Consider the following 14,673-nt stretch of genomic DNA (forward strand, 5'->3'; position numbering starts at 1 on the left):
GGGACTTCATCCTTCTCTTATCCATCAGATTTGCACCCAAAACTGATTACCAGTAGAGATTGTCAACCCCAAGCTCAACTGGCTAAATTTAGGGGCCCTTTTACTAAGGCGTGCCGAAAAATGGGCTGCGCTAGTGTAGGCGCGTGTTTTGGGTGCACAGCTCCATTTTTCAGCACACCTTAGTAAAAAAGGCCTTTTTAAAAAGTTTTGTTGAAAATGGACATGCGGCAAAATAAAAATTGGCGCGCGTCCATTTTGGGTCTGAGACCTTACCACCAGTCATTGACTTAGCAGTAAGGTCTGAAGCATCAATTGTGCGGTAATGGTCTACACACATTGAATGTTGATTACCAATTTCTGCTGCACACCAGAAAATAAAATTTTCTGGCGCGCGTAGCAGACGAATGTCAAAAATGAAATTACCGCAAGGGCATTGGGCATGCGTAGGCACCTACGCAGCTTAGTAAAAGGGCCCCTTAGTAGCCCAGGAGCAAGTCACCAGTTTCAGTCAGAGCTGGAGACAGAGAATACTGGCTAACAGCAGATGCATAGTAGCCTTTAAGACGGAAAGATCTGCCATACTCTCTATCTCCATAGCATAACCCACAAGTCTGGACTGATCCTTGGGACATAATGGAATGTCAAGTTACAATCACCACCAAAATCTCCTCCACAAGATGAACAATTCAAATTTTACTTCATCAAGAGAACTTCCTTCGCCAAAGTTCAGTGGTCAAAACTACCTTTGCCAATCAGCTCCTTGGTACCTTACATCCCACTTGTAAAGCCTAGTTTGTAAGGATGTCACTAAGCAAAAACACCTTCCCCGACTGTTTACATCTATAAACCATCCCCTCTTTTCACCAGTCCTACTTGAGTAAACAGCCTCTTCAGTCAACTTCTTAGAGGCTAAGTTTTTCTCATCAGGAGATTTGCTCAGCAGAAGAGTCATCATGAGAGGCTGCTCTTTTCACTGAAGAACTAGGCCATGAACACTTTCCTCAATATTGGTGAAGCAGTATGATTTAGTACTGGCCTCTCTACTTGTGTTCTGTGCTACAGGACAAAGCACCACCAGTGCCCTGTTTTTCCTTCCAGGCAGCGAAGCTTATTATTTCACCTCTAAGACAAGCTTTGAAGGCTTCCCAGGTGGTAGGTGGTGGAAGACCTATATTATCACACCATGTGTAGAAATTCGTTATAAAATTATCCTTTTTTTTCGATGAAATCTGAATCCTGAAGGAATTTATTATATCTCCATATATGCTTCGGTTTGCTGTAGTCAAGCTGCAACTTTTAAGATGAATCATTGCATAATCAGTAATTAAAATTGGATCAATTTTCGTGTCAATGGTCTGAGTTATTAAGGATTTAGAGAGAAGAAAAAAAGTCTATTTTCGAGTATGAGTGATGTGGAGTGATTCGCGACCATCAGGGTGTTGAAGGTGCCGTATATCCACAAGACCTAATGCTTGGATGGTTGCAAGAAGCTCCTTTCCCATTTTGGTTTTGTCTTTGAATACAGTGGACCAATGATCCAGGATGTTATTCAAAGTAACGTTAAAATCTCCAGCCAACAAGACTGGTACAGTATTATATTCTAATAAAATGTCTCTGATCCGATGTATGAAGTCAGGTGTATCAATATTGGGTGCATAAGCATTCATGATGGAAAATTTTATAGGACCGAGCTACAGAATGGCAATTGCCTATCGACAAGTAAGATCAAACGATTGTTGGTCGTTGATCTTTCTTTCTTTTTTATATGCATTATGAAGTTTGACATTTAAAACTGTTGTGTTATTAGTCCTTTTGATTGTTTAAGCATACTGAAGAAAAACTGTTTAGGTACATAGAGGCAAATGATTGACGAATGCTATTAAAAGTTTGGACTTGGAATAGCTGTTCCCTATAAGAGGTCCAATAGCTTGCCTTGGATTGGCCATCTAATGCCTCTTTGTCCTTTTTAAAAATATATACTTAAAAAGCAAATATTAAAAACTAGTAAAAAAAGGCCCGTTTCTGGAGCCAATGAAACGGGCACTAGCAAGGCTTTCCTGTGGCCCCCTCCCCACCCGTCGTCGATGTGGGTGAATTGCTCCGCCTCCGCCCTCAACGTCATAACGTTTGACGCGAGGGCGGTGAATTGCTCCGCCTCCGCCCTCAACGTCATAACGTTTGACGCGAGGGCGGGGCCCAGAGACTGTGATTTTCGAGGCTTCAGATCTTCGAACATACGAACCTTGGCTTCAGTGACGTCAGCAGCCAATAGAACGTTGAGGGCGAGTTTTATATATATAGATATTAAAATATTTGTATTGTGGAAGAATTGAGGTACTTTTGAATTATTTGCGAGAATAAAATGTAGAATCTCTTCAGTGAGATATATAGCTTCTTACATATGTGATATGATTTATTTTTTTGCTACCAAGGGGTAACACTCCTATGTCCTTTTGAGAAACCCCAAATAGTAGCAACGTTCCATACTACCAATCGCAGGGCAAGCAGTGGCTTCCCAATATCTTTCTCAATATAGCAGACTATGGACTTTTCCTCCAGGAACTTGTCCAAACCTTTTTTTTAAACTCAGATACGCTAACCGCTGTTACCACATCCTCTGGCAAAAAGTTACAGCGCTTAACTATATGTCGAGTGAAAAAATACTTCCTCCTATTTGTTTTAAAAGTATTTCCATCCCCAAAAAAAGAACAAAGAGCTCTCAATATTATCAATCCGCTCTTGGAATGGAGAAACACTCTTTGATAAGGAGGGGGGGGATGTGCACCATGAGAATGAAGTGGAGGTCTGCATGAAAGTGCATGGGAAACTGGGGGGGGGGGGGGGGGGAGAGTATTTCATGCCTGGGGAAGATGTCAGTCTTTATAATAGGGGAATTAAAAAAAATTACAAGTGCAGAGAACTTTCAAAATATTTGAACAGCGTTCCCCCTGGAATAATCCTCCAAAGGGACCAGCAAAACTTCTCTAAACTCCCTGGGATGTATCTCATCCAGTCTCATGGCTTTGTCCAAATTCGGTTTTGCAAGTTGCTCATAAATACTTTGCCATCTCCATATAAGTGTCTTTGTCAAAGATCCATGGACCTGCACTAGCTTTTTCTTCCACGAAAACCAAATGGCATTTTTTTAGTAATTCTGCTTTTCACTTATCACTATATACACATCGGTACCTTTCAACTTGTAATTCCACCTCTGGCCTTTCTCCTTTCACCAAGTAGAGAGGTGTGGTAGCCGTGTTAGTCCACTCTTAAAGGTTATCAATAGAAATCTATTGATATCCTTTCACCAATATACCACAGCACTTTAATCAAAATACTTGAAACCAGTCTTGTCACCTTGCTTTAGCCATTTTTCCCCTTCTGCTAACATGTTTAAAGCTATTCCGTTATACAGTACAGTGTATCCTTAAAGCAATGGACTATATGGGGGGAGACAGTATCCATTGCTCTGTAAATCCATTGTTTCCTATGTATGTTTTTAATGCTTATTTTTTGTTTTATTGTTTTTTTTTTTGGGGGGGGGGGGGGTTGTTTTTTTTTTAGAATTTCAATCTTTTATGCTTCTTTTTTTTCCATTAATATTTTCTTTTCCCAGAATTGTTTTTTTTTTTTTGGCCGCTGTCCACTGTTCCAAGGACAGGCTGTTGTAATGGTGTTTTGTTATAAAAGTAGATAATAGTCACAAAACAAAAGACAGGCAAAATAAGGGATTCAAACAAACATACAGCGAAGGCCCCTCTATAAACACATCAGTATAGAATATCTAAAAAAAACCCGTTTCTGATGCAAATGAAACGGGGGCTAGCAAGGTTTTCTTCAGAGTGTGCATGTGGGAGTGTGTGTGTCCCTGCCCTCTGCCCTCTCCCCCTCCGAGTCCAGTCCTTCAGTGTTGTTTCCTGCTGTTCTGTGTTTTTGTTACAGAGAGAGTGAGGGCATCTCTCTCCCCTTCCCCCTCTGAGTCCTTCACTGTTTTGTGGGATTTCCTGCTGTGCTGTTTTCCTTCACTCATGGGGAAACCGGATATCTCTGGCGCTTCACACTTCCGGCTGGAGGCTTCAGTGGTGCCTTTTATATATATAGATCATAGAATGTTCAATAAACAAACGTGTTTAAAATGTGAGGTATCTTATTAACTGTGATATACTCAGTCATCACAGTTGTTCTGGGCAGGGGTGGACTGACAAGTGCTCTGGGCCCCTAATCACTTATACCCAGAGCAATTGTGGCGAGTGTATCACAGTTTATATAACATAACAACATAACATATAATAATATACTATACCTCATGTTTAAACAACTTGTTGTTACTGAACATATTATAGTTGTACACAGCAATTTATTTACATAGTAACATAGTAGATGACGGCAGAAAAAGACCTGCACGGTCCATCCAGTCTGCCCAACAAGATAACTCATATTTGCTGCTTTTTGTGTATATCCTACTTTGATTTGTACCTGTGCTCCTCAGGGCACAGACCGTATAAGTCTGTCCAGCACTATCCCCACCTCCCAACCACCAGTCCCGCTTCCCACCACCGGCTCTGGCACAGACCGTATAAGTCTGCCCAGCCCTATCCCCACCTCCCAACCACCAGCCCCTCCTCCCAACCACCGGCTCTGGCACAGACCGTATAAGTCTGCCCAGCACTATCCCCGCCTCCCAACCACCAGCCCCGCCTCCCAATCTTGACTAAGCTTCTGAGGATCCATTCCTTTGGCACAGGATTCCTGTATGCTTATCCCACACATGTTTGAATTCCGTTACCATTTTCATTTCCACCACTTCCCGCGGGAGGGCATTCCAATCTTAGAAATTTCTTAGAAAATCTTAGAAAATTCCAAGTAACATACATGGGTGAATCTCTTCATAAAGGCGGTTAATAAATCCCAATAAACAAATAAATAAAAACAGTGTTTAAAAATAACATATAACATAGAAATCTACACAGGCAATAAAAGCAAAACAGTGACAGAAAACTAAAACTGAAAATCATACAAAAACCAGCACAACTGGGAGTGAATTACACAAACTTTCTCCTGCAACTGAGTAGAGGAGTGTGGTAGCCGTGTTAGTCCACTCTTAAGGTTATCAATAGAAATCAAACAAAATAAAACATGGAAAAGAAAATAAGATGATACCTTTTTTATTGGACATAACTTAACACATTTCTTGATTAGCTTTCGAAGGTTGCCCTTCTTCGTCAGATCTGAAATAAGCAAATGTGCTAGCTGACAGTGTATATAAGTGAAAACAGTCTGACAGGGTGGGGGGATGGGGGTGGGTTGGAGGTATGCATGGGGACATCAAAGCATATCATTGATATTCTAACAGGATGGGTGTGGATAGGTGAGGGAAGGGTGATCAACAGAGAAATACAGCTTTATGGTTTATAATGGGCTAGGAACCCCAGATCCTTGTTAAATCCTTTCTGTTGGGTGTTAAAATATTCAATCATTCTGACTTCAAAGGTCTTACGTTCTTGTATGGTTTTAAAGTTACCTTTCAGTATTCTTACTGTGAATACTCACCTATCCACACCCATCCTGTTAGAATATCAATGATATGCTTTGATGTCCCCATGCATACCTCCTACCCACCCCCATCCTCCCACCCTGTCAGACTGTCATAGTAATGCTTGAATGTTTTCACTTATATACACTGTCAGCTAGCACATTTGCTTATTTCCGATCTGACGAAGAAGGGCAACCTTCGAAAGCTAATCAAGAAATGTATTAAGTTATGTCCAATAAAAAAGGTATCACCTTATTTTCTTTTCCATGTTTTATTTTGTTTGATTTCTATTGATATCCTGCAACTGAAAAAGACATATTACAGTTAATCAGCCCCTGTGGGGGAATAACTGATTCAGTACCCCGAAGCATGTAATACCCTTAAACACTTACTTATTCTGCAAGGAATGTGTTTAGAGTGGATTGTTTCCTATAAGTTTTTGTTCAAAATTGGCCATGTGTCTGTATGAGGATACCACCAATACATTTTGTTGGAATGAACGCAATGCTGTACATGATATGGTCACAGATATCTAGGCAAAGAGACTGGCATTTCCAAGTAGAAGATTGTGTGCAGTTAAGATCCTAGAGAATATGAGTTGCTCCAGGTCTGTGATTGTGTTTGTATTATGAGGGTGTCTGTTAGTGGAGGGTGTTGATGGCTCCAGGGTATTTGCTACTGGGGGAATCACTCCAGGTCCAGGTGATAATGTATGTTTGTTGGGGGGGAATCCACTGACTTACTCTAGGGATGCTGGGGGGAGACTAGATGTGTGTGGTAAGGGCATTTTGTTAGCAGAGGGTTTGAATGGCTAAAGGGTATTTGCTACAGGTCCAGGTGATGTGTGTTTGAGGGGGGAGGGGGGGTGCGCTGAGTTGCTCTAGGGGTGCTGGGGGGAGGGGCTGTGGGCCAGGTGTTCCAGGTCTGTGGTGGGGGCATTTGTTAGCAGAGGGTGTTAATGGCTAAAGGGTATTTGCTACAGGTCCAGGTGGTGTGTGTTGGGGGGGATCCAGATCCGCTGAGTTGCTCTAGGGGTGCTGGGGGAGGGGCTGTGGAGCAGTTGCTCCAGGTGTGTGTGTGTGCTGGAGGCATTTGTTAGCAGAGGGTATTAATGGCTCCAGGGTATTTGCTACTGGAAGCCCAATTGCTCCAGGTGATGTGTGTTTATTGGGGTGGGGGTCCGCTGAGTTGCTGTGGGGGTGCTGGGGGGAGGGGCTGTGGACCAGGTGTTCCAGGTCTGTGGTGGGGGCATTTGTTAGCAGAGGGTGTGAATGGCTCCAGGGTATTTGCTACTGGAGGCCCAATTGCTCCAGCTGATGTGTGTTTATTGGGGTGGGGGATCCGCTGAGTTGCTGGGGGGTTGCTGGGGGGAGGGAGTGCTGGGGGGAGGGGCTGTGGACCAGTTGCTCCAGGTGTGTGTGTGCTGGGGGCATTTTTTAGCAGAGGGTGTGAATGGCTCCAGGGTATTTGCTACTGGGGGCCCAATTGCTCCAGGTGATGGGGGGGGGGGGGGGGAATCCACTGAGTTGCTCTGGGGGGGCTGGGGGGGGAGGGGCTGTGGACCAGTTGCTCCAGGTGTTTGTTTGGGGGGGAATCCGCAGAGTTGCTCTAGGGATGCTGGGGGAGGGGCTGTGGACCTGTTGCTCCAGGTCTGTGCTGGGGGCATTTGTTAGCAGAGGGTGTCAATGGCTCCAGGGTATTTGCTACTGGGGGCCCAATTGCTCCAGGTGATGTGAGGGGGGGGGGGGGTGCAATCCACTGAGTTGCTCTGGGGGTGCTGGGGGGGAGGGGCTGTGGACCAGGTGTTCCATGTCTGGGGAGGGGGCTGTGGACCTGGTGTTCCAGGTCTGTGCTGGGGACATTTGTTAGCAGAGGGTGTCAATGGCTCCAGGGTATTTGCTACTGGAGGCCCAATTGCTCCAGGTGATGTGTGTTTGTTGGGGTTGTGGGGAATCCGCTGAGTTGCTCTAGGGGTGCTGGGGGGAGGGGCTGTGGACCAGGTGTTCCAGGTCTGTGCTGGGGGCATTAGTTAGCAGAGGGTGTGAATGGCTCCAGGGTATTTGCTACTGGGGGCCCAATTGCTCCAGATGATGTGTGTTTATTGGGGTGGGGGATCCGCTGAGTTGCTGGGGGGTTGCTGGGGGGAGGGAGTGCTGGGGGGAGGGGCTGTGGACCAGTTGCTCCAGGTGTGTGTGTGCTGGGGGCATTTTTTAGCAGAGGGTGTGAATGGCTCCAGGGTATTTGCTACTGGGGGCCCAATTGCTCCAGGTGATGGGGGGGGGGGGTGGAATCCACTGAGTTGCTCTGGGGGTGCTGGGGGGGGAGGGGCTGTGGACCAGTTGCTCCAGGTGTTTGTTTGGGGGGGAATCCGCAGAGTTGCTCTAGGGATGCTGGGGGAGGGGCTGTGGACCTGTTGCTCCAGGTCTGTGCTGGGGGCATTTGTTAGCAGAGGGTGTCAATGGCTCCAGGGTATTTGCTACTGGGGGCCCAATTGCTCCAGGTGATGTGAGGGGGGGGGGGGGTGCAATCCACTGAGTTGCTCTGGGGGTGCTGGGGGGGGAGGGGCTGTGGACCAGGTGTTCCATGTCTGGGGAGGGGGCTGTGGACCTGGTGTTCCAGGTCTGTGCTGGGGACATTTGTTAGCAGAGGGTGTCAATGGCTCCAGGGTATTTGCTACTGGAGGCCCAATTGCTCCAGGTGATGTGTGTTTGTTGGGGTTGTGGGGAATCCACTGAGTTGCTCTGGGGGTGCTGGGGGGGAGGGGCTGTGGACCAGGTGTTCCATGTCTGGGGAGGGGGCTGTGGACCTGGTGTTCCAGGTCTGTGCTGGGGACATTTGTTAGCAGAGGGTGTCAATGGCTCCAGGGTATTTGCTACTGGAGGCCCAATTGCTCCAGGTGATGTGTGTTTGTTGGGGTTGTGGGGAATCCGCTGAGTTGCTCTAGGGGTGCTGGGGGGAGGGGCTGTGGACCAGGTGTTCCAGGTCTGTGCTGGGGGCATTAGTTAGCAGAGGGTGTGAATGGCTCCAGGGTATTTGCTACTGGGGGCCCAATTGCTCCAGATGATGTGTGTTTATTGGGGGTGCTGGGGGAGGGGCTGTGGACCAGGTGTTCCAGGTCTGTAGGCTCCCGTTTGTTAGCACAGAAGCAGACCCAGTGTTTTGTGCAGACGGGGGTGAAGCGATGCAACGTGCTGAGGCTCCCCCTCCCCCTCCCCCTCCCAGCACGCCCCGCGCCTCCTCGCATAGAAACAAAGGCCCTGCGGGTCCCGCACTCACCACGAAGGCCGCCATGGCCGTCCCTGGCCCCGGCTCCCTGCTGCACAGCATCCCGGCCCGGCCCGCTCCTCCCCCCGGCCGCCCCTGAGCCGAAGCCGCGGCTTCCGGGACCTGCTGCACTGTGCGCCTCATCCCGGCAACCAGGACGGCGCGTGACGTCACCTTCGGAGGGAGGGACGTTCGGCAAGTTCCGGAAGGACTCGTGCGCCGGGGTTCCCGGTGGCTATGAATTCAGTACTGGCCTCGCGCATGTGTTGCATCAAAAAGTAAAAGGACAACAACAAAAACAAATGCTCATCACATCAATCTGTAATGCAAAATAAAAAGATGCAGCACCAAACACCACTAAACTCTTTTGGGGGTAAATAAAATTTAATTTTATCAAAGTTTTTTCTACATGTAAAACGGGTTATAATGTACAGTCATTATGCATCAAGTACATGTTCTGATGGGGCAACAAGTAAATAAGAAACTTTATTTACCTTTTCAAATAGGACTAGGGGATACCCCATGAAGCTTAGAGGTGACACGTTTACAACAAATTTAGAAAAATATTTCTTCACAAAGGGGCACTTTTACTAATGATCACCTAACACAGCTTAAAATGACATACTGCAGGACGTGCTCAGGCATCAAATCTGTGCTTCCTAACCTGTGCTAAAAACTATTTTAATTTTTATGGGAGGGGGGGTGTCTGGGGGGGCAGAGAATTCAATTCAATTCAAACTTCTCTTACTGACCTATAAGTGCATTCACTCTACCACTCCCCAGTATCTCTCCACTCTTGTCTCTCCCTGAGCCCCCCCCCCCCCCCCCCCCCCCACTTTGGGTACTCCGTTCTGTGGATAAATCTCTCTTGTCTGTCCCCTTCTCCTCTACTGCTAATTCCAGACTCCATTCCTTTTATCTCACTGCACCTCACACCTGGAATAGACTTCCCGAGCCTGTACGTCTAGCCCCGTGTCTTTGGCCGTTTTCAAATCCAGGCTAAAAGCCCACCTCTCTTTAACGCTGCTTTTGACTCCTAACCACTACTCGCTTGCCCTGTACCCTTTTATCCCCACCTCTTTAATTCCCTTACCTCTTAGTTGTTCTGTCTGTTTGTCTGTCCTGTTTAGATTGTGAGCTCTTTGAGCAGGGTCTGTCTTTTTCATGTATGGTGTACAGCGCTGTGTATGCCTTGTAGCGCTATAGAAGTGATAAGTAGTAGTAGAATGAGCACATCTGTCCTAACCAGCTAGCACAGCTACATTAGTGCACCCTGTTAGTGCACAGATACCATGTGAGCCCATACCACCTACAAAATAGGTGGTAATAACTGCTCACGTGGTAACTGTTTTAAATGGTTGCATGCTAATGGCGAAAAGTCTGCCAAGGGTGGACGAACGCCAAAATCCCACAAAGAAAATAACAGTACAAAGACAGTGGGAAGTGGGCCAATGACTCAAGAGACCAGGACAACAGTCTGGGGTCTAAAATAATTTTATTATTAAAGATGCAGACCTGTGTTTCGGCCACAGGCCTGCCTCAGGAATCTTGCTGGCTATGTAAATGGGTAAATCTCCAAAAGATAGTATTCATTACGTACTGTAGTACAATCCACTTCACCCTGCCATATCAAAAAAACATCATCTATAAAGCAAGCCCATAATCTGATGTTATCCTGGAACACACAAGGATAGACAAATTGTTCTTCAAAATATAGCGTAAAAAGATTCATCACAGAGGGGGCCATGGTTGCCCCCATGGCTGCTCCAGATATTTGTTGAAAAATCTTCTGTCCGTATTGGGGAAAAAATTTTTCTCATAGCCAATGATACTAGACCCAACATAAGTGAAGTAGGAAGAACCTGAGACTGCCTTGGATTTAAGAATTCTTCCAAAATAATTAGAACTTCTTGTTGTGGGATAATCGTGTATAAGGACACAACATGCAGAGTCACTAGCAGACAATCCTGTAGTGGACCATCCCAATTCATTAAATATGTCATAAAATGTGTAGAATCCTTTATATACGATCTGACTTCTACCACCAGAGGGCACAAGAAAGTGTTTACATATATCAATAGAGGTTCTAAAAGAGACCCCTGACTAGAGACAATAGGCCTGGATCAACCAGAGTCTTATGCACTTTAGGTAAAATATAAAAGACTGGTATTTTGGCCTGTATCACAAACAGGCGTGGGATAAACATAAAGGAATCCTGTCCAGAAGGAATGGATCCTCAGGAGCTTAGCCGAGATTGGATAACAGAGCCGGTAGTGGGAGGCGGGGCTGGTGGTTGGGAGGCAGGGATAGTGCTGGGCAGACTTGTACGGTCTGTGCCCTGAAAAGGACAGGTACAAATCAAGGTAGGGTATACACAAAAAGTAGCACATATGAGTTTATCTTGTTGGGCAGACGGGATGGACCGTGCAGGTCTTTTTCTGCCGTCTCTACTATGTTACTATGAGGCATATTTTCAAAGCACTTAGCCTTCCAAAGTTCCATAGAAACCTATGGAACTTTGGAAGGCTAAGTGCTTTGAAAATATGCCTCTTTGTATGTTACATTGAAGAACTGGACTTCTTTCTGTGTGATGAAACCATTGGCAAATGCCTCACCAGTCAGACGAAGAATCTCGGTCTGTAAAAGAGAAGTTGGGTCCTCTTCCAGATCATAATCGGTTTCACTACTCAGTTGACTGACGTAGCACCTCTGTCTCATAAGATGTTCGGTCCTGTAGTACCACTGCCCCACCTTTATCCGCTCTCCAAATGACAATCTGCGAATTCTTCATCAAATTCAACATAGCAGTCTTGAGTGCGCACATGTGTTCAATAGCCTGCTGCGCTACTGCTGTCTTGCTGCCCCCTGCCTGTGCTATACTGCCACCCCCAACTTGTGCCAACCTAGACAGACACCTACTCCACCCAGTGGTAGGGCAAGACACGCTACAATTTTCATCCAGGAACTTGCCTGAACCATTTTTAAATCCAGGTATTGCTCACTGCTTTTATCACATTCCCTAGCAACAAATTTTGCAGTTTAACCATAATAAATGTATTTATTTATTTATTACTACTGTCTATTCCACACAATCCTGAGTTCTTGGCGGATTACAACATTACATACATATTAATAAAATACATCACAAACCTCAGATCGAAAACAAATCACAAATAACAAAAATTGTTTCTATAGCCATGTGCTTGCTCCTCCACCTCAGGAACCTATGAAACCTCCCACTTCTTCAAACGCTTTTGAAAATAACAATGTTTAAGTGCATTCTAAAGCCAAGCAGCATTTTAGCTTTATATATTTCCACTGGCAAGGTATTCCAGAGTTTAGACCCCGCAGTTTGAAAAGTCATAGCCCAAAGACCTGCTAATGGCCATTTTCCTTTAAGATGGGTTTGCTTGCTGATTGGTGCAGTTATGTGTTGGCGTCTGACATCACAGGATATATGCGCTTTTGGCGGTTTGGACTGCAGCTGCCTTTTTGTTCTGATAAGTTATAGCGGAGCTTTATTGAAGTAAGCATGGTTTTGAACATGTTTTATGGAGCTGTGTCTGTATTTCTCTTTTTTATAGATCCACTAGTAAAACATGCCCGTTTCTGGCGCAAATGAAACGGGCGCTAGCAAGGCTTTCTTCCCGAACCCCCCCTCCCTGCTCACCCCTTCGGCATTGTGAAGGCACTGACCGCCATTGTTGCGGACCTCGTCAACGCACGCCAACGCCATCTTCAATGTGTTGAGTCGTTGGTTGTGAAGCCACTGACGCCATAGCTCCGCCCTTGACGTCATCACGTTTGACGCGAGGGCGGTGCCCCAACACAGTGATTTCGGTGGCTTCACCACCACGAACCCTTCGAACTGGAAGTGCCCGGAGGAACTGACAGTGACGTCAGTGTCCTCAGAATGTTGAGGGTGAGTTTTATTATAGATCCGTGAATGTTTGACCCTGACGCAGCTATAATGAAACGCTGGCCATCATCAGTCCAGTGGCGTAGCCAGACTGCCAATTTTGGGTGGGCCTGAACCCAAAGTGGGTGGGCACAAAATTTTCTCTCTACCCCCCCCCCCCCCCCCCCCAGCAAAATGTAGTCACACTCAGATGCATTTGTCACACAGGGTAAAGTGCTGCTTTTCTGTGCATCAGATTTCAGACAATTTATTTAATAGCCTTAACACCCTTTTCAGTGAGCTTTCAGAGGCCAAAACCTCCTGCCTCAGGTCAGTATAATGCTGTTACGGTATCCTCGCCTGACCTAAGGAAGGAAGTATTGGTCTCTGAAACTTTATTAACACCATATTACTTTATCCTAAATTAAAAATAAAATTATTTTCTTTACCTTTGTTGTATGGCCATTTACTTTTTCTCATTGTGTTGCTCCCAGTCTCTAGATTCTGCTTTCCTTCGTTTTCGCTTGACTCTTCTGCCAGGGTTTCCTGGCCATTTGTCATTTTTCTCTCCTTTTTCTTTGCTTTCTTCAATATTTTTCTGCCTCTCTCTGTGTCCAGATTTAATTCATTCTTACTATCCATTCTTTAATTTCCTTCATCTACTTATGGCTTTTCATCTTTTTCTCACCCTTGTTCTCCCCATGCCCCTTCCTCTTATTCTCCAATCTTTCACTACTCCCCTTTTTCATGCAGCAGCTCTCCTCTTTCTCTCCCCATCCTTCCAGTGTCTCCCCTCTCTCTCCCCATCCTTCCAATAGTCTCCCCTCTTTCTTTCTGCATCCTTCCATCCAGTGTCACCTCTTTCTCCCTACCCTTCCGTCCAGCGTCTTCCCTCTTTCTCTCCCCATCCTTCCACCCATCTACCCTCTCTCCTGATCCTTCCATCTAATGTCTCTCTCCCTCCTTCTAACCAGTGTCTATCTCTCTACCCTTTTCTGTTCAGTGTCCCTTCTCTCTCCACATCCTTCCACTCTCCCCTTTTTCTCTGCATCCTTTCATCCATCTCCCCTCTTTCTCTGCCATCCTCCCATCTGTTTTCCCTCTTTCTCTCCACATCCTTCCATTTTCCCTCTTTCTCTCCCCATCCTTCCATTTTCCCTCTTTCTCCCCATCCTGCCATCTGTTTTCCCTCTTTCTCTCCCCATCCTTCCATTTTCCCTCTTTCTCTGCCATCCTCCCATCTGTTTTCCCTCTTTCTCTCCCCATCCTTCCATTTTCCATCTTTCTCACCCCATCCTTCCATTTTCCCTCTTTCTCCCCATCTTGCCATCTGTTTTCCCTCTTTCTCTCCCCATCCTTCCATTTTCCCTCTTTCTCTTCCATCCTCCCATCTGTTTTCCCTCTTTCTCTCCCCATCCTTCCATTTTCCCTCTTTCTCTGCCATCCTCCCATCTGTTTTCCCTCTTTCTCTCCCCATCCTTCCATTTTTCCTCTTTCTCCCTATCCTGCCATCCATTTTCCCTCTCCCATTCAGGCCCACCAGCCCCAGCTCCCATTGCCGGCCACTGCTGCTTTTCCTGATGAGCAGCAGGGCCGGCGCTACAAAAAGAAGAAGCGCTCAGCTGACTGAGCTGAGCGCCAACGCATCGCTAACCCGACGAGAAAAAATGTTTTAAAAAAACGCGGCACTGCAGGCAGCCTCGAAGCATTGGCTGCTGGCTCTGCAGGCTCCTTCCGTCTCTTACGTCACTGCCCCTGCTTCGCTACAGGGGCAGTGATGTAAGAGACGGGAGGAGCCTGCACAGAGCCAGCAGCCAATGCTTCGAGGCTGCCTGCGGTGCCGCATTTTTTTAAAAACATTTTTTCTTGTCCTTAGCGACGCGTTGGCGCTCAGCTCAGTCAGCTGAGCGCTTCTTCTTTTTGTAGCGCCGGCCCTGCTGCTCATCAGGAAAAGCAGCAGTGGCCGGCAATGGGAGCTGGC

The 14,673-nt window shown here is 46.4% G+C and overlaps 1 protein-coding gene and 1 non-coding gene across 3 annotated transcripts in view; both read right to left on the reverse strand.

The window, feature by feature from the left end:
* Positions 1-8,944, reverse strand: part of LOC115480831 — a 70,004-nt gene extending 61,060 nt beyond the window's left edge. For both annotated transcript variants that reach the window (XM_030219761.1, XM_030219760.1), the window contains exon 1: positions 8,807-8,944. In XM_030219761.1, the coding sequence (XP_030075621.1) occupies positions 8,807-8,938 (132 nt within the window). In that variant the 5' untranslated portion in view covers positions 8,939-8,944. The remainder of the gene's footprint in view (positions 1-8,806) is intronic.
* Positions 876-972, reverse strand: LOC115481247. Its single transcript, XR_003943913.1, has one exon. It is a non-coding gene; the product is annotated as a small nucleolar RNA SNORD125 (small nucleolar RNA).
* Positions 8,945-14,673: the final 5,729 nt, after the last annotated feature.

This window comes from Microcaecilia unicolor, chromosome 11 (genome assembly GCF_901765095.1).
Source record: "Microcaecilia unicolor chromosome 11, aMicUni1.1, whole genome shotgun sequence".
Lineage (NCBI taxonomy): Eukaryota > Metazoa > Chordata > Amphibia > Gymnophiona > Siphonopidae > Microcaecilia > Microcaecilia unicolor.